The sequence below is a fragment of the Sarcophilus harrisii genome, chromosome 1 (assembly GCF_902635505.1).
Source record: "Sarcophilus harrisii chromosome 1, mSarHar1.11, whole genome shotgun sequence".
Classification (NCBI taxonomy): domain Eukaryota; kingdom Metazoa; phylum Chordata; class Mammalia; order Dasyuromorphia; family Dasyuridae; genus Sarcophilus; species Sarcophilus harrisii.
In genome coordinates, this window is record NC_045426.1 from 382237077 (window position 1) to 382257109 (window position 20033).

Sequence of the window (20033 nt, forward strand, 5' to 3'; positions counted from 1 at the left end):
CGCGGAGGCGGAGCCTCGGCGCGCAGGCGCACTGGCGAGTGGTGTTGAGGGGTCGGGAAGCGTTCCACACCGGGTGTTTCGCGTTCCTGAAAGGAGACATGTCGGGGATTAGCGTAGCTGCGCGGCTGCTGTTTGGCCGGCGACTAGCTCAGACCCGAGCGGTGAGTCCGCGGCGAGAGCCCGGGGGACGGAAGGCCACGGGAGAGACCCGGCAGGGCCAAAGGCTCACGGGATCGCCCACCCCCATAGACTAGACTGGGATGGAGCCGGCACCGCCTGCAGGCCCTGATGGGCAGCATCCCGAGGGGAAGCCCGAAGGCCGGCGGGGGAGGGGGTATGAGAGTGCGGAGGGGGCCCAGAGCCGGCCTCTACGGCCCTGCGGGGGAGGCGGTCTGAACTGGGGAGACCCGACGCTGAAGTCGTGGTGAAGGTCAAGGAGGGCAAGCGGGAGGCGCCGCCCCCGTGGAGGTCAGGCCTGCCCCTGGGGCGGGGACAATCGGAGTCCGCGAGGAAAAGCGGAGGTAGAGTTGGGCTGAGCTCTATCTGGCGCCGAGCTCTGGGCCGCGGGGCGCAGAGCCTCCCGGAACACCTGGACATCCCACTTTGACCCCTCCTCATCCGGATCCTGAAGCCTTGGGAAGGAGGGGACCTGCTGCGTCCGTGCAGCAGCCCCGCGGCCATCCCGTACCCAGGCAGCCCGCGGGCGGAGAGCTCTGCTGGCTCTCGAGCCGGCCTTCCTGGCCATTCACGACATTTCTGTGCCCATAGGGAAAATGACAACGCGCATTTATCATTGGGAGAGAAAGCTTCCCTTTGATAATGCTAACAAGGAACCAGATAAAAGATGTCCCAGAAATCTTGGTGCGGTTTTGAGCTTTAATAATCAAAAGTTGCACTGAGGCTTTGGGAATTCTTGTATAGTGAATAAGCACTTATAATTTAAATGTCAGCAATGAAGAGGAAAACTCGATGGTGCGCTGGACCTAAAGTCAGGAACTTCCTGAATTCAATTCTTGACTCACATGCTTAGAGCTGTGTGATCCTAACAAGTCATTTAGCCTTATTTACTTTAGTTTTTCTTCTGTGAAATGAGCTTGAGAAGGAAATGGCAAACTGCTCCAGTATCTTTGTAAGAAAATCCCAAGTTGGGTCAGAAACAGAGTCAGAAACAACTGAACTTTGCCCTCTTACACTTGAACAACTGAACTTAAAATCCAAAGTCTTAATGCAGTTTTAAGCCTAAAGGTGAGCAAGACTTTTGAAGTACTTTGCATAGTCAGTAAGCATTTATTATTCAAGTGTCTGTTACGGGCCAGGAACTCTTAAGCATTGTGGATACAAAGAAAAGCAAGACAAAACAATCTTTATTCAAAAGGATTTCACAATCTAATGGGAATAAATTACAGCGATATATAAATATAAACAAATACATATAAAATAGAAATCTTATTGTGAAAGATCCATCAAACTCAGAAATACTGGTGTTCTTGAAAGAGCTGGTCAGATCTAGATCAAAAATTCCAAGCTAGGTGAATTTAGAATTTATTGAATCACCAAACCTCTAATAACTTGGTAATTATTTGGAAGGAGATTTTTAGTGAAGTGGCCAGGGATCTCTCTTGTGCTGTTTAATATTTTTCTTATGACTTGGAGAAAATGTTGGGAGGAAAAGTTAACATTCTGTAAGGCAGGGTAAGATTTCAAAAAGAGCTTGGCAAACTAGAACTGTAGGTCTAATCTAATAAAATATAATTCGATATTTATGTTGAATTTTTATTGTGGGTTCCAAAAAAAGATCACATTTGAATCTACAAGATTGGGAAATGTAGCTGGCCAGTAATTCATTTGAAAATGATCCAGGTGCTTTGGTGAATTAACATTATGTGACAATATATAATCTTTAATTAAAGTGCATTAAGAGCCATAATTCTAAGTTTAGAGAAATGAACAGGCCCCATTGCAATTAGCTCTACCCTGGTTCAGCCTAATTATCTGAACAGCATATTTTAGAAAGGAGTCTTTCTAAGATAATAATAATTGATATAATATAATGATGAGATAATGAGAATGAGAAAAGACCGCAGACAAACCATGCAGATTACCAATCATCAGGGATTTAACCAAACACAATCCTAGGAATAAAAATAAAAATTTAAGTACCTGGCCTCAAGGAGCTTTCATTCTGTTGCTACAGATACTTTATACATATTTATATGCATACATAAAACATGACTTTTTTAATATTAGCAACTGAGATCAGGAGAGACCTCACATGAGGCAACAATATTTGAGGTGGTGGTGAGAAGGGAATACGTTCAAAAGATGAGTGCTACCTATATAAAAGCTATAACATTTGGGAGGAATGGGAAAGCCAGTTTGGGTGGAAACAGCTGGGTGGAAGTGTATGAAGAGAAGTGATGTATTTTAATGAATATTTAAAGATTGGTTAGAACCAGGTGTTGAAGAACTTTTAAATATCAAACAGTAGTTTGTGTTTGATGCCAAAAATGATGGGGAGCTAATGAAGTTTATTGAACAGTTGTTTGTCCTTCATTTTTGAAGAGGAACATGACATCAGAAAGATGATACCATAACAAGCAAGTGTATTGGATTTAAGTGAGGGATGCCTTTGCAAGGTCACTTTTTTCTTGTAAAGTCATCTGGGTCCAATGGCCAGATCTACATAAGGATGACTAGAGATGATACTGGGTGCACTGGAAGACATTGGCTTTCTAAACTTCTAAAGTCTTTAATAGGTATTGACTGAGCAGAGTAGTGACATCAGGAATATTCTTTTGGTAGCTGGGTGGCAATAAAGGACTTGGAATTCATATCATATAAAGATTGGTTGAAAAAATTATTAATATTTAGCCCAACATAGAGGAGACTTAAAGAGACATTATTGATACCTCTTTCTAAGTCATTGGCTTTCACTTAGAAAAAGATTTAGTAACAAAAATCTGAATTTGGACTAAATCTAAGGAAAAATTTACCAAGAATTATAGCTCTACAATGGCCTACTCATTATACAGGAGATTTTTGTTCAAGTACAGGTTGGGCTAAATGATGCTGAGATTCATTTCTATTTAATAAATAATAAATTTAAGTGCCTACTACATGTCTGGTATTGTATTGAGTAGATTGAGATAGAAACAAGAGAAAGACCATTTCTGCCCATAAGGAACTAGCAGTCTAATGGGAGAAATAATACACAAAAGGAAAAGAAAATGGGCTACCAAGAAATACTCAATCCAGGGGCATTTTGTTCTGCAGAGCTGCATAGATGCAAAGTAGAGTAAATTGAGTGAAGTTCTCTTTAACTCTCAAATATATGGTTCTAAAATAGTTTCTGAAGGTAAAGAATCCTTGGTAGCTACTACACTTTAGGGGAATCTTAGGGTTAAGATGCTATTTTGAAGAAAGATAACAGATGGAAGACAAGAAGATAGTGTCTGTTTCCCTTCCCCTGCCCCCCCCCTCCAATTCAGAACTGTTCTAACAAATTTATCCTTGTTATCACAAAGAGCATATTGCATATGGAACCCACTCTTTCAAGTACGTTCCCACTAAAAAGCCTAAAATTCTTCTCATGATTTAAAAACTCTTCACTAAAATCTACCAAAGTGTTTACTGCCCCACAATTGCTAGCTCTGAGGGCCGCTTACTCAAAGGTCTTTTATCTTCTTGTCCTCAATCTGTTATCTTTCTTCAGAATAGTCAGTTCATGTAAGTCTCGCCAAGCCTCTGTATTCATCCTGCTGGTCATTTCTTACAGAACAATAATATTCCATAACATTCATATACCACAATTTACCCAACCATTCTCCAATTGATGGGCATCCATTCATTTTCCAGTTTCTAGCCACTACAAAAAGGGAAGCCACAAACATTTTGGCACATACAGGTCCCTTTCCCTTCTTTATTTCTCTTTGAGATATAAGCCCCGTAGTAGCACTGCTGGATCAAAGGGTATGCACGAGTTTGATAACTTTTGGGCATAATTCCAGATTGCTCTCCAGAATGGTTGAATTCGTTCATAGCTCCATCAACATTATGCATCAGTGTCCCAGTTTTCCCGCATTCCCTCTAACATTCATCATTTTTTTCCTGTCATGGTTAAATAAATGGTGTTGCATATAATAGAATTTTACTTTGCTAACAACAATGAAAATGAATAAGAAAAATGAAAAGAAGCTTGAAAAAGCTAATGTTAATTGATGCAAAATATAATGGGCAGAACCAGGAAGTAGGTTGGCAAATCTTCAACTTCAACTGCATCTTGTTGTTTTTGCCTCTACAACACTAACCCTACATCTATCCCCTTCTAGCCAATCTCATGGTTCCAGCCCTATTTGAATCTCATATCTTGATATCCCTACATTAGCTTTCTTCCTTCTCACTCCATCTTTCACATAGTATCTGACATGTAATAGGTGCTTAATAAATATTTATTGATTGACACAAATAGCAAAGTGTTTCCTTTCTTAAGTGCAGGTCTTCTTAAAGTGCAGGTCTGACCATTTTTATTTCATATTTCCAATTAAAATTTCTTGTTCATATATTTTATAATGTACATTATAACACTATAATAGTCCAGTAATACATCTATTAATTTATCAAACATGTAAATGTACACATCAAGGTGCTTGATCGCAAAGATTTTATTGGCAAGAGAAGTGGGACCAAAAGAGGCTGCAGGGCCTCTGGCTTCACTTTAAAACAGTACTATTAGGCTCTTTTAAGAAGAGGTGTCAAGCAGTGTGTAGCACATACCTTGGAGTCTGGAAGACCTAAGTTTAAATCTAGTTTCAGAAACTTGATACTGATGAGAGTAAAACTCTGTATGACCTAAGTGAGCTCTGTAAAATCATGTAATTTTACAAATGTAAATTTACAAAAAATGTCTCCTTTGATCTACAAACCCAAATAGTCTTGTGTCCTCTCTGAGCAAAATAAGGTTTCTTGGGGGGAAGTCACAACTCCAGGCAAGATTTCACATTCACCTGAGACTTCCCTTAGACTCATGCATAAAATGGATCTTCAGAATAATTACTCTATGCAGATCACTTCTTTCTTGAGGATGATATTCCCACCAAGAGAATCCCACTTGGTGTTTTTAAAAAATAGTTTACCATAGCCTTTGTGTTTAGCAGCTCCTGAACTCTGGGCCTTAGAGAATGGACCTTACCCATTCCTGCCTAACCTCTACATCTGTACCCTTATCCCTCATTACTAGCTGAATGACCCTGGGCAAGTCAGTTAAAACCTCAATTGTTAGTCACCAAAAAAAAAATACAATGAGGTAAAAAATACAATGGTTACAGATTGAGAAGTGGAAAAGGACTTGAGACCATCTAGTCCAATCTCTTCATTTTACAGATGAGGATATTGAAGGCCAGAGAGTGAGGTACTTTACCTAATTATTAATAATAACAGCAAATAGGTAGTTGAATAGATAATTCAGATCCTGTGATTCCAAATCCATTATCCTTTCCCCTGTGCTGGACGGTTATTTATTATACATGTTATGTATGTATTATACATGTTATGGATTATACATGTTGTGTATGTATTAAATGTTATGTATTAGCATATGCATCAATTGGACACAGAAGCAAGTTAAATTGAGTTTTTGGCCACTTTGGCCACTTTGGCCATTTTAAATGACTTCAAAGTTATAGAAACCCTGCCTATCCTTAACAGGGGAAAGGAATGAGCATTTATTATGTTCCTACTGTCTGCTAGAAACTATGGCCATCAGGGAGATGATGCCATGACATGCAGATATATTAGATTTCAAATGAGGGAGGGCTGTGCAAAATCATTTGCCTCACTTTCTCTTCCCAAGCCATCTGGGCCTAGTGTCTGTCTACAGTGGGAGCCCTTGGCCTTATATAAGGTTATATAAGGTCTTATATAACCCTTCTCTCCCTTTTTCTCAGGCTACTGTATAGTCAGCCAGAGAGAAACACACACACACACACACACACAAGAGAGACAGAGAGAGATTTTTCAAACTTCTTGATATATTCTAAACCTGCAACAGAGGCTTAATTCATATCTTTTGCAAACTTGCTAACTTTTAACAGACACACATGGAGCTCCATTTTACTAATCACAGTTGCAACGGTGTACTTAGAATTTTTTCAACCAACAGAACAAGACAAATCACACAGAACATAGAACACATTTACAACATTAAACATATAACACATACCCAAAGGATATTCCCCAGCATCCCAGAAAATACGTTTCAGAACTTTACCCAGAACAGAACCAGAATAACCAGAACCAGAACCAGATGGGTACGCCAAAAGGCACTCAGACTTACTCTCCCAAATGCCCAATCAGTCTTTGTCCTCTGTAGGCCTGATTGAAGCTGAAGAACCGCTTCCTTCAAGTCAGCGGAGCTAAAGGCTCTCACTTGGGGAAGCTGAAGAAAAGCCATTGAAGCTTTGGGAGGAGGGTCATACAGAATCCTTTTCATTGTTTTTGGAGCCTAATTTGAGCCCAGAATTGGTGTGCTTAAGGGCACCTTTTAAGAAAGAGGCATTGTCCTGAATTACTTTGTTAACATAAAAATCATTAAAGCAATCTCCAACTCTTTTTCACCTTTTCTCATCAATGGTTCCTTCCTGGAACCATGGGCAGACATCTTCTAAAAGCTTAAAAATTTTACAAACTCATTTTTTCTTAACCTTTACTCTACGCGTCCTTAATAAATCCTCGAAATCCTCAACAAATCTATCATATACACTAATTTCTTCTCTCTATTGGTATCGAAACCTCTTACCACACCCAGGTCTCTGTTCTTCGGGGCAGGTGGACCCATGGCGACCTTATTTTCTAAATTCTCCGGGACTGCGCAGTCTTCTTATTGAGAAATTCGATCTAGCAATGGCTACTCCTTTCTCCAAAATCTTCCGGGCCCCACGTATGGGCGCCATTTGCCTCGGCCGATGAGGCAGAGTGTGTGGACTCTGGGAGAAAAGAGAAGGGCAAGTCAAATCCATCTGATCTAGCCTCATTTTAATGGGTGCAATAGTACAGATATATATAGCAGTAGAAAAGAAGGCAGGGTTGTTCAAACACAGTACAGGGTGGGGGTCCTAGACAAAGGGTTGGTATCCCGCCCAAGGATGAGCTGCTCAGATGTTTCTGGTGGCAGGAAGCTCTATGATGTGATTAGGGGATGCCTAGATATCTGCCTATTCAAAGTTAGGATGTGATTAGGAGATTCCTATTCAGGAAGTCTTTGGTATAATGTGATTAGGAGATTCAACCTATTCAAGGTTGGCCTTATGTGGCTGTAGATTAGTGCCGGCTCCCCACAAGAACTTTTCTCAGCAATGGCAAAAGACATTAAGAAATTAGAATTAAGTTACTTGTATTTTTGTTTCTTTGGTCTTTTAAAGTTTTTTTTTGTTTGTTTGTTTGTTTTTTTGCTGAGGCAATTGAAGTTAAGTGACTTGCTCAGGGCCACACAGCTAGGACATGTTAAGTGTCTGAGACCAAATTTGAACTGGGGTCCTCCTGAATTTAGGGCTGGTGCTCTATGCACTGCACTACCTAGCTGCCCCTTGTGCCACCTAACTGCCCCTAAAGTGATTTCAAAGATGAAACCCTGCTACTTCCAAAGTCTCTTACGCATTCAGTTGTAATAGGAAGGATGAAATACTAGAGGAGAATGAGTGAGAAGTGGAAAAGTTATCTAGTTGGCTTAAAGTAGACAATTTAGGATAATTTAGAATCTTTTCTCTGCAGCTTTTAAAATTGTTTATTAACAGTGTCTATGCCTTTTGAACTCTTTAATATTTTCACATTTGTATTTCAGCAATGGCCAGCAACTTTGCAGTCTAGCACACGAAAATTTCACTTTACTGTCAGTGGAGAAAAAAAGTCTTCAGCTAAGATTTCAAATTCAGTAAGTTCACTTATTTTGTATTATTGATGTATTGTAACATTGCTCTGGAATTAGATTTTATCATAGTATTGATAATGTATTCATGGTGCATGTATACATTTGAGGTAATGGATGTTGTATACAGATCAAAACTGAAGTGTCACAGAAATAATTAGCACATGAAGAGTAACAAGTAAAACTGCTTAGAGCTACTTTTACTTTTATAATTCAAATTGCTGCTTGCATTTAATAAGTTTTCAAATGCCACAAAGAATAAGTTATTTAATAGTTATTTTCATAGTTACATGCAAGTATCATTAATTTCTACAATGTGATAATAGATGAATTCAGTTGACTAAAAGTTACTTTTCAATTGTTTGGCAAAATTGATGCCCCAAGGGCTGGTCTTTGGAGATTCTTAAAGATATACTAATATGACTTTAGGGTGAATCGTTTAATAGACTCTAAGATAGGTTGACTATGGTGCAATCTCATTGTACTTCCTTCAAACTGGATTGGGTTTTGTAGTAATCAGAATTTTATAGACTTACAAAAAGAATAGTTTTGTTGATAGTTTTCTTTTGACGAGAAAGGACAGTGGGGGAGTTCATGTAATGATTTTAACAAGTACTAGACAATAGTCCATTAAATTGCTTTAAGTAAATACTTTTAAAAATATTTAATATTTCCCACAAAAATTAAAATCCCAAGATTAAAGTTTTTGTATGCAAATTTTAGATTACTCTAAGGATTTATCTCTCTGCCCCTGAAAAGTTTCCTAGTTCCCTAGAATAGCTCTTTTCCTAATGTGGGAGAGAGGGTAATAGTGTCTTTCTCAGTGGAGTGCTGGGGAGGGGTTGCTAGGGGTGGTGTGGTGGTGGTTATTTTTCATTGCCCAAATACTTATCACATCCATGATAGTACTTTGTTATCCTGAAAGTATTTAGTATGTTTACGGATTTTGTTGATTATTAATAACAACAATTCACATTTTATGTAGCAGTTTTAAGTTTTAGAAAGTTTTGTTCATATCAATCCTGTTGAAGTAGTTTATAAAATTCAGTTTTGCTTTTTTAGTTTCTTAAAGGCTTTTAATACAGATAGTCACTGAAATGCAGTAATAATTAAAACCTCAACACCATAATGAATCTAATACTTAATAAGTTAACTTTTCTTATCTAGATTTCCACAGAATATCCTGTAGTAGACCACGAATTTGATGCAGTGGTAGTGGGCGCTGGAGGGGCAGGTTTACGAGCTGCTTTTGGACTTTCTGAAGCTGGGTTCAATACAGCATGTGTTACAAAGCTTTTCCCCACCAGATCACATACTGTTGCAGCACAGGTAAGGAAAATTAGATAGCTAGATTTTAAAATCTTAATTTAGGAGAATGAATTTTGAACTTAAAAATCATAGATAAAATTACAAGGAAAGATTAAAGCACTGTAACTAGCCAGGTATTCATTTTTTTATGATTACCTGGTATTAAATGTACTTAAACCATGTATTTTTTTGTGTAAACAATATACCATAAGGAGTATTTTGCCATAAACTGGGGGAAAAAAATACTAAGATATGCATGATACCAGGAAGAATATTTTTAAATGTCATAAAGATAAAATTTTAGACTTTGCAAATTAATTATCTGTTGGAAGAATAAAAGAATGTTACAGTAAAATTGCATTTGTAGATATTGTGAATGACTTGAGAAAAATGCCTTTGTTTTCAGGGAGGAATTAATGCTGCTTTGGGAAACATGGAAGAAGACAACTGGAGATGGCATTTCTATGACACTGTAAAAGGTTCTGATTGGTTGGGTGATCAGGACGCAATTCATTACATGACAGAGCAAGCACCTGCTTCAGTAGTTGAGGTAAGACCAAAGTTTATGCTGTTATATTAGTACTGTGTTGTATTCTCATCTAGTATGCTATTAGCTTTCACTGATTTAAAACAGAAGAATATTTGTTAAATATTTAAGATATAAAAAGATGATTAGTCAGGGATGAAATAATGAACTCTCCATTATCTTGACAATTTATTTATTGTCTTACATTGAGTTCTATAAAAGATCTCATTTAAAGCTTTTTAACCTCACTCTCGATATTGACTAAAACGTTAACATTGGAGTGATTTTATCTGTTCTTTTCCTAGATTGCTACTTAAATTGCTTAAATTTGCTTCCATTACAGATTATCTATGGATTTTATTTAATAGTAAAACTGAAGGTAATGTTTTTGGAAATATTCTTACATTTAACAGTTGGAAAATTATGGCATGCCATTTAGTAGAACAGAAGAAGGAAAGATTTATCAGCGAGCATTTGGTGGACAGAGCCTAAAATTTGGGAAAGGGGGACAAGCTCATCGATGCTGTTGTGTGGCAGACAGGACCGGCCATTCTTTATTGCACACTCTGTATGGAAGGGTAAGAGAACCCCTGAAATGAGAGCCAGCCATTCCACAAATGAAAGAGTCCTTAGACTTCACCACACTGCCAGAGGGTTAACAAATGTTAAGAATTCTTGTATTGGAGGCATAAGGCGGCAAGGGTAAAAATTCATGAGTGATTTAGTATAAAATTGCAAAAGTCTATTAGAAACTTAAAATTGAAACATAGTTTACTAATTTTGAAATGATAAAGTGGTTCCCAAGCTTTTCAGTGACATACCTTTTAGAAAAAAATGTTTTGAGCATATATCCTCAGTATATATTTATGAATTAAATACATATAGTATTCTAATATGGACATAACAAAACAGACACAAGAATCAATTTAAAAATTTGCAGATATGTTTTTTCTCACTATAGTACTATTATGGGTTAATTTATTGAGCTCAATGAGATCAAATATGCTTCATTACTTTTTAAAATTTTGGTTTAATACTTTGTGATAGTGATCAAATGGCCTGGTTTTAAGTTCATTTTATTTTGATACTTGATTTTAATGTTTATCAGCTGAGAAAACTGCTTCCATGCTTTCTTTGCCCACTGAAGTATGATACTAATTTCTCAATTCCCTCTACCAATGATGCAATTGAAATGCAGTTATGCAATTGAAAACGTGTGAATTTTCCCTGGTGTTAATTAGGGAAACTTGATGTCAGTAGTTGTTGGAAACTATTCAGAATATATATCTTTAATTTATTTTTTCTTACATTTCTTTGTGAATCATGTTGGGAGAGAAAAATCAAAACAAAAGGGAAAAACCACTAAAGGGAGGGAAAAATAAAAAAATAAAAAAACTAAACATCCTATGTGTTGATTTACATTCAGTCTCCACAAATCTCTTTCTGGATGCAGATAGCATTTTCTATCCAAAGTTTATTGGTATTGCTTTTGATCATTGAACCACTGAGAAAAACAAAGTCTTGGTTGATCATTGCACAATCTTGCTGTTATTATGTACAATCTGTTCCTGGTTCTGTTTGTTGTTATTCATAGCTTTTTATCTTTCAAAATACATGCAATGAAAAGATAGGGTTTTTTTTTTAATCGTAGCAGGTTTATTTATTTTTAATACACATTGCTTTATGAATCATGTTAGGAGAGAAAAATTGGCAAAAGGGAAAAGCCATGGGAGAGATTAAAAAAAAAAAGTGAACAAAGCATCTCATTTATATTTTTTAACAAATGGGTTCAAAACCTACTGAAACTTCATTTGAAAGATGTTTTTTTAAACAGGTTAGAAAATTTTGGTTTTCAGGGTGGGTATCTTTGTATGTGTAGTCTATTCATGCTACATTTTTTTTTTTTTTTACTTTTTTTTGAAAATCTCATCCTAATTCTAACTAATATCTCAAGGGCAAAATTAATCAGTAATAATAATGGATGTAGACCCATATTTCAGAAAATTTTGGTCATTTTGTATTTGTCTGCCTGACTTTTTGTCATATTTGATTAGGTCATAATGATTTTTTTCCTCATAATCCTGTTGAGACCTAATACTAGGAGTAAGAGAAGTATCAGCTTTGCCAGTGCCTACTGTGTATAAATTATAATATATTGGAATATTTATCAGTCACCTGCTATATCCCTGGCAGTCTGCTAATGTAATAAAAGTGGCTAGAATGACATGCAGAATAAGTGAAATAAATCCATGTATTGAAATATTAATATAGTTAGGATTTTTATACAAATATAAATTTAAATTCTAATGTTTTCTTGTCATACTTCAGCTAATACCTTCATATATTTATTTTATCAATTGCCTTTTATTTAATGACATTATATGTAATTTATATGTACTTAAATGTGTATATTTTGTTTCATTTTACACATTGAATTTCTTTGAGAAAAGATTATTTTCATTTTTTTTATCTTTATACCACTAGTACCTAGTATAGTGCTTAGCATATAGTAGAAACTTAATAATGCTTATTGATTGTCTATTATTCCACTTTGGAGACTATTGTTAAAAAGTTCTTATATTATAAAAAGCAACATTCAAGCAATAATATTTTAGTGCTTCATGAATTTTCTTGGCAAAAGATTTTTTTTTTTAAATCAATAAAAATTAAGGTTGAGTAAGGTATTTTAAAATTCTTGTATCTCAACACCTAAAAATGACTTATTTTGTGGTATAAGTTTGTTCAATCTAAAATTAAGATTTATAGATCATGTGGTATACTTAAGAGAACCCCAGAGATTCTGCTAAAAAGTTATTAGAAATAATCCACAACTTTAGCAAAGTTGCTGGTTATAAAATAAACCCACATAAGTCATCAGCATTCTTATATATCACTAACAAAATCCAACAGTCAGAGTTACAAAGAGAAATTCCATTTAAAGTAACTACTGATAATATAAAATATTTAGGAATCTATCTGCCGAGGGAAAATCAGAAACTTTATGAGCAAAATTACAGACCACTTTTCACACAAATTAAGTCTGATCTAACCAATTGGAAAAATATTAAATGCTCTTGGATAGCGAGCAAATATAATAAAGATGACAATATTACCTAAACTAATCTATTTATTTAGCGCTATACCAATCAGACTCCCAAAAAACTATTTTAATGACCTAGAAAAAATAACAACAAAGTTCATATGGAAAAACAAAAGGTCAAGAATTTCAAGGGAATTAATGAAAAAAAAATCAAATGATGGTGGCTTAGCTGTACCAGATCTAAAATTATATTATAGAGCAGCAGTTACCAAAACTATTTGGTATTGGCTAAGGAATAGATTAGTTGATCAGTGGAATAGATTAGGTTCAAGGGATAAAACAGTCAACAAATATAGCAACCTAGTCTTTGACAAACCCAAAGATCCCAGCTTTTGGGATAAGAACTTACTGTTTGATAAAAATTGCTGGGAAAATTGGAAACTAATATGGCAGAAACTAGGCATTGATCCATACTTAACGCCGTACACCAAGATAAGGTCAAAATGGGTTCATGACCTAGGCATAAAGAATGAAATTATTAATAAATTAGAGGAACATAGGATAGTTTACCTCTCAGACCTGTGGAAGGGGAAGGTCTTTATGACCAAAGCAGAACTAGAGATCATTACTGATCACAAAATAGAAAATTTCGATTATACCAAACTGAAAAGTTTTTGTACAAACAAAACTAATGCAGACAAGATTAGAAGGGAAGCAATAAACTGGGAAAATATTTTTACAGTCAAAGGTTCTGATAAAGGCCTCATTTCCAAAATATATAGAGAATTAACTCTAATTTATAAAAAATCAAGCCATTCTCCAATTGAAAAATGGTCAAAGGATATGAACAGACAATTCTCAGATGAAGAAATTGAAACTATTTCTAGTCATATGAAAAGATGCTCCAAGTCATTATTAATCAGAGAAATGCAAATTAAGACAACTCTAAGATACCACTACACACCTGTCAGATTGGCTAAGATGACAGGAAAAAATAATGATGATTGTTGGAGGGGATGCGGGAAAACTGGGACATTGATGCATTGTTGGTGGAGTTGTGAACGAATCCAACCATTTTGGAGAGTAGTTTGGAACTATGCTCAAAAAGTTATCAAACTGTGCATACCCTTTGATCCAGCAGTGTTACTACTGGGATTATATCCCAAAGAGATTATAAAGAAGGGAAAGGGACCTGTATGTGCACGAATGTTTGTGGCAGCCCTTTTTGTAGTGGCTAGAAACTGGAAACTGAATGGATGTCCATCAGTTGGAGAATGGCTGAATAAATTGTGGTATATGAAAATTATGGAATATTACTGTTCTGTAAGAAATGACCAACAGGATGATTTCAGAAAGGCCTGGAGAGACTTACACGAACTGATGCTGAGTGAAATGAGCAGGACCAGGAGATCATTATATACTTCAACAACAATACTAGATGATGACCAGTTCTGATGGATCAGGCCATCCTCAGCAACGAGATCAACCAAATCATTTCTAATGGAGCAGTCATGAACTGAACTAGCTATACCCAGAAAAATAACTCTGGGAGACGACTAAAAACCATTACATTAAATTCCCAATCCCTATATTTATGCACACATGCATTTTTGATTTCCTTCACAAGCTAATTGTACAATAATTCAGAGTCTGATTCTTTTTGTACAGCAAAATAATGTTTTGATCATGTATGCTTATTGTGTATCTAAGTTATATTTTAATATATTTAACATCTACTGGTCATCCTGCCATTTAGGGGAGGGGGTGGGGGGGGTAAGAGGTGAAAAATTGGAACAAGAGGTTTGGCAATTGTTAATGCTGTAAAGTTACCCATGTATATATCCTGTAAATAAAAGGCTATTAAATTAAAAAAACATATATATATATATAAAAGTGATCAAGTGCTAAGGCATACACTATAATACTAGTTTACAATGTAAAAAGGTAAAAAAGGAAATAAAATAAATCTAAATGGAAAAAAAAAAAAGATTTATAGATCATGAAGAACTTGAATCCACTGGGCTCAATTTAATTTTTATCAATCTGCATCTTTTTAAGGGTAAATATGTAGATAAAGGATTTGAAATTTTCAGTTCTTATTAAATGGCAACTACAAATTTCACTCTGCCGCTTGAGTATTTTGGTATTTATTCTTTGATAAATGTCTGTAATGTACTTTCTTGTTATATGCTCTTACCAATCAGGTAAAGGTCTTATGCCAACACTAGGAATCATGACCAAAGGTATTAAGCTAAATTTGTTGTCAGTGACATTTAATTGTATCCAGATTCTGGATCCACTACAATTCTTGTAGTGTTTTGAGGAGTACTTTGAATTCTCTTTCAAATTTTTGGCCCTCCTGAAGGTATGAAAAGGAAGCAATAATAAGGTTGAAGGGGGAAAGGGAGAATGTATGGAAATGTACAGTTGACATAAAAAAGTCTTATAGTAATCTAAAAATACTTCACAAGCAGAGTAAACAGGTGCCTCTTCAATGTAGAAATAATTAACCTTCAGCATTCTTGGAGACTCCAAAGTAATACTCTCTTAAGATATCCCTATAGAATTGAAAATGCACTTTTCTGCTATATAGTATTATTATCATTATTAATGTGCTTTACTCAAGGTTATCTGTATTTTGAAAGAATTCCTACCACTTGTTCCTAATCTATCCATAATATTGTTTCCATGTGTCTTTTTACTAATTCTTGGACTGCCATATTAAAATCATGTTGGAAAAATTCAGCAGATGGGTCTTAATTACTAGCTCAACTGATCCAAATGGATTGTAGGCTAATACCAGTAATGCATTTAATACATTTAAAACACAACTGAAAATATTTTACTAATATTTTCATTTTTAGTCTCTGAGGTATGATACCAGTTATTTTGTGGAATATTTTGCCTTGGATCTCTTAATGGAAGATGGGGAGTGCCGAGGAGTAATTGCATTGTGCATAGAAGATGGGTCCATACATCGTATAAGAGCAAAGAATACAGTTATTGCAACTGGGTAAGAATATGAAAACTATTTTGTATAGAGAAGGAGATTTTATAACTTTGCTTATAAAATCATAGAGCTCAGAAGGACTGTTTAAAAATCATTTGGTTTAACTCTACCTTTATAGGTAAATAAACATTCAAGATCATTTAGCTATGTGCTATTTAAGTTAAGAATCCTCTCTTTTCTTACACTATGAGGAAATGCCAAATATTCTGTATTTTAAGTCTCTACTTAATATCTTCTGAATATGTTTTCCAGGGGTTATGGGCGTACCTATTTCAGCTGTACTTCTGCTCATACAAGCACAGGAGATGGCACAGCTATGGTTACACGAGCAGGCCTTCCTTGTCAAGACTTGGAATTCGTACAGTTCCATCCCACAGGTATGAAACTTGATCAATTGTAGAAGTTAATCACACAATATAAGAACGTTTAATATAGATTAACTTATAAATTAAGAGATTTAAGTCTCAAAAATTTGCAGTTTCGGGGCAGCTAGTTGTTGTAGTGTATAGAACACCAATCCTGAAGTCAGGAGGACTTGATTTCAAATCAAAATAAGCTCAGTCACTTAATATTTCCGGGTTGTGTGACCCTGGGCAAAGTCACTTAATCCTAATTGCCTCAGCCAAAAAAAAAAAAAAAAAAGGAAAAAAATCTGCAGTTTCATAAATACTTTTTTCTAGCAGTTTTTTTTTAAAATATTTTGACATAATTTATCCAACATTCCACATAAGAGAATTTTCAGAATAATGCAAGTTTATCTTATTAAATGTCTAATGGGAAACTAAAATGTTTTATAATTTCCTGTCTTATTAAACGTACTGATCTATGATGAATATATTTGAAATTCTCTTGGATGAGTAAGCGTTATTATGAGTATAAATAATAATTTATACTATTTTAATAGTGATTTAATATTTTATTACTTTAATTTTTTAATACTTTAATACTTCAGTGTATTGAGATATATAAGATATGTAATGCTCCTATGTAACTGGCCTCGGACTAAAATTTTTCTTTCAGATTCTTAGATATTTGCTCAGTTTCCTTCAGTATCTGATTATAATTTTTTGTTGGTATTAGTATGATTTTCTTCCAATGTAATTTTCGTAGCATTTAAAGTTAGAAAGGACCTTAGAGATTATTTATTCCCCCTTCATTTTACAGATGAGAAAAATGAGGCCCAGAGAGATAACCCAAAGCCATACAAGTAATAACTACAAGAGTTGGAATTTGACTCCATGCCATCTAACTTCATAATCTAATTTTTTTCCCTACTCCATACATGAGAGCAGGCACCCCAGCATTTAATACTGAGCTTTTCAAACAGGAATTTAACAAAAATTTGGTGACATGAACTGAATCTAATCAGACAACTCTGATTACTTAACATTGTTAAAAGTAGTATGGGATATATAAGGAGATAAATATATATATTTAAAGTCTTTATCCTCAGAAAATTTTGTAAACTAGTTGTTTCTTGAAGTACACTGATAATCCTTGACCGGCATGTTCCTTCAGTTAGATTTTGTGGTAGTTACCAAAATCTATTTTAAGCATACCCAATTATATTCTCTAGGGCAACAGATGATCTTTTATTTTTAGTTGGACAATAGAGTGGGTAGCAGGGACGTGTGGAGATATTTGTGTGAAATTGATCCATTTGGTTAAATTTCCATGTGCAATAACTGACACTACAAAAATGGTAGGCTTTATTTACAAGAAGACTAATAAAATATTTTTGGACATAACATTTAATGAGCACTTACACTGATGGTCAATAATTATGTAATATAGCTAGTGCTTTAGAAGAATTCATTATGGGCTAGAATAGTGAGGAAGCTTGCTTTAAAATAAGTTTTATCTTGAATATATTGCTAATAGAGCAATATGTAGGTTGAAATAGACATTGATGTAAACACTTGCTATACAGACTACTTTACCTAGAAGAATAGTGCAAGCAAAGGCACTGAGATGTACTATATAAGTGGGTGTGGATGTCTGTGATGTTTAGGGAATAATGAGGATACTAGTCTGATTGGATTAAAAGACATTTAATTTGTGGGAAATTCTGAATTCTCAAACCAAAGTAGGATTAAGATAGGCCCAGATTCTAGAGAGCTTTAAAAGATACACAAAGCCATTTGACCAGTGTAGTGAGTAATTAGAGGATCATTTAGAAGAGCATGATGAAAAGAGTGCTTTTAGAGCCTTATTCTGATTGCATTAAGATGGGAGATTGAAAAACCATATAGAAGACACTTAAAATTTTTTAATCTTGAGGCAAAATAAGCCTATACAGCATGACATCTTTAACCCTGGGAAGTAGGAAAAAATAACAAGCTAAGAAGATGGGTGAGGGCATAGAGATGGGGGCTGCTACACCAGAGATTGCAGAAGAATAGTTAGGATACAGTCCATTAAAGCATTTTTTAAAATGATTAAAAGAACAAAAAGAAATAAGCAGAACAGCTTTCAAAGTTCTAGGTTAAATGCATTATTAACTTAAGGGGAGAGAAACTTATTGTCTGCACTAAGACTTTTGAGACTGTATAATAGATTTGTAGTTTCATCTTAAATCCTTTCTTTTTCTGTTCTACTTTGCATGTGAAAAGGCTCATTTTAATGGGTACTTACTAAGTTCAGAATTTTAAAAATAAATATATTATTGCTATCTGGTTGCCTGATGATGGTTACCTACACTTTATTTTTCCTCTTATTAGGGATAGGAGGCAAAGAGAATATTTTTAATGTAATTTTTACATTTTACATTATATTACATTAAACTTTATATTTTAATGTAATAATTTTAATAACTTCATTGTGTTATATGAAGTCCCTATCTTTAGTTTTATTCCTATCTAAAATAGATTGCACATAAAAGAATGTTGTAAGAAGAAAAATCAATTTCAAGGCATTTTTTAGGCACTGTGACTTAAAAATCTTTAAGCTAAATTTTTAACTAAATATGCCTGCTTTTTCCTCACTACGTAAGTCTGTGGTCACCTAAATTTTTTTCTCCCTGCCAATTTTAGATTTTCTTCCTCTTTTATCTTTTCTCCATTCTTAATTCTGTTTTCGGTCTAATAGTACCTATGTTCTTTTTGTCCTTATTCCTTTCCCAAAAATTGGTTTTAAAGGAGCATATTCAAATTGAATTTCAGAACTTCTGATTCTTTCATTGGAAATGATTCATTAATGTGTTTTGTTGTTTTGTAGGCATATATGGTGCTGGCTGTCTTATCACAGAAGGATGTCGTGGAGAAGGAGGCATTCTTATTAATAGTCAAGGTGAAAGATTTATGGAACGATATGCACCTGTTGCAAAGGATTTGGCTTCCAGGGATGTTGTATCTCGTTCTATGACTGTTGAAATCCGTGAAGGAAGGTTTGTTTAATTTTCAGAGATTTCTGAATTTCTGAATATTTCTGATTATTACTTGAAGTGAGCATTTAATGAATAGAAAGCATGAAATTCATTTTTATATGTAGTATCCCTTAAGTTCATGAAATGGGGCTTTGTTCTTGCCATTATTGTCTATGACCTTAAAAAACAGTCTTCTATTTGGTTCTTCTCTGTCTAATATCTGCTACCTTTCCATATTTATTGTTCTTTGTATGCTCATATTTAGTTGGCATTTTCAGTAAATAAAAATTTTCTACATAAGTGAATTTTCCATACAACCAAAGCCTATTTTTTGAGTACTCAAGTTGTGGAAATTAAATTTGCATAAAAATGGAAATAGTTCTAAACTATATTATATTCAGAGCATATTCAACCTAATACAACATTTTCTATAGGACCCTGTTGTGATACAGCAATGGCCTTGGAGAGATGTATTTGTTCCTTTTATATAAATGGCTTGGGTCTTTGTCATATTTTGATCTATTGTCATTTTTCTTTGAGCTTTGCATCTTCTGCTTCTAATGTACTGCCTTATCTTAACATTTGTTTTTCTGGGTGAAAAATCTAATGTCAGCTTAATATGTGATTGCTGTTCTGCTATCCAGGTTGATATGTATTATTCTACCATGAATTGCCATTATTCCGAAGTGCAAACGTCTGCTTATCCAGCTGTTTTTATTTTAAATCTGATTGGAAAGTGGGGCCTAAGTGCACATTTAATCTGTGGCAGTCTTGCTCCTTATAAAATCACTCCTTACTTTCTTTGTGGTAACCAACACATATAGCATGAGCCAGACACCCGAGTCAGACTGAGTCATAGTCACAGGA

The 20033-nt window shown here is 35.0% G+C and overlaps 1 protein-coding gene across 1 annotated transcript in view; it reads left to right on the forward strand.

The window, feature by feature from the left end:
- Positions 1–19: 19 nt before the first annotated feature.
- The window catches only part of SDHA (succinate dehydrogenase complex flavoprotein subunit A), a 45623-nt gene continuing 25609 nt past the window's right edge, over positions 20–20033 (forward strand). Inside the window, exons 1-8 of the mRNA XM_031946068.1 lie at positions 20–161; positions 7835–7924; positions 9086–9247; positions 9633–9776; positions 10166–10330; positions 15657–15805; positions 16055–16179; positions 19019–19187. Coding sequence (XP_031801928.1) covers positions 99–161; positions 7835–7924; positions 9086–9247; positions 9633–9776; positions 10166–10330; positions 15657–15805; positions 16055–16179; positions 19019–19187 — 1067 coding nt within the window. The 5' untranslated portion in view covers positions 20–98. The remainder of the gene's footprint in view (positions 162–7834; positions 7925–9085; positions 9248–9632; positions 9777–10165; positions 10331–15656; positions 15806–16054; positions 16180–19018; positions 19188–20033) is intronic.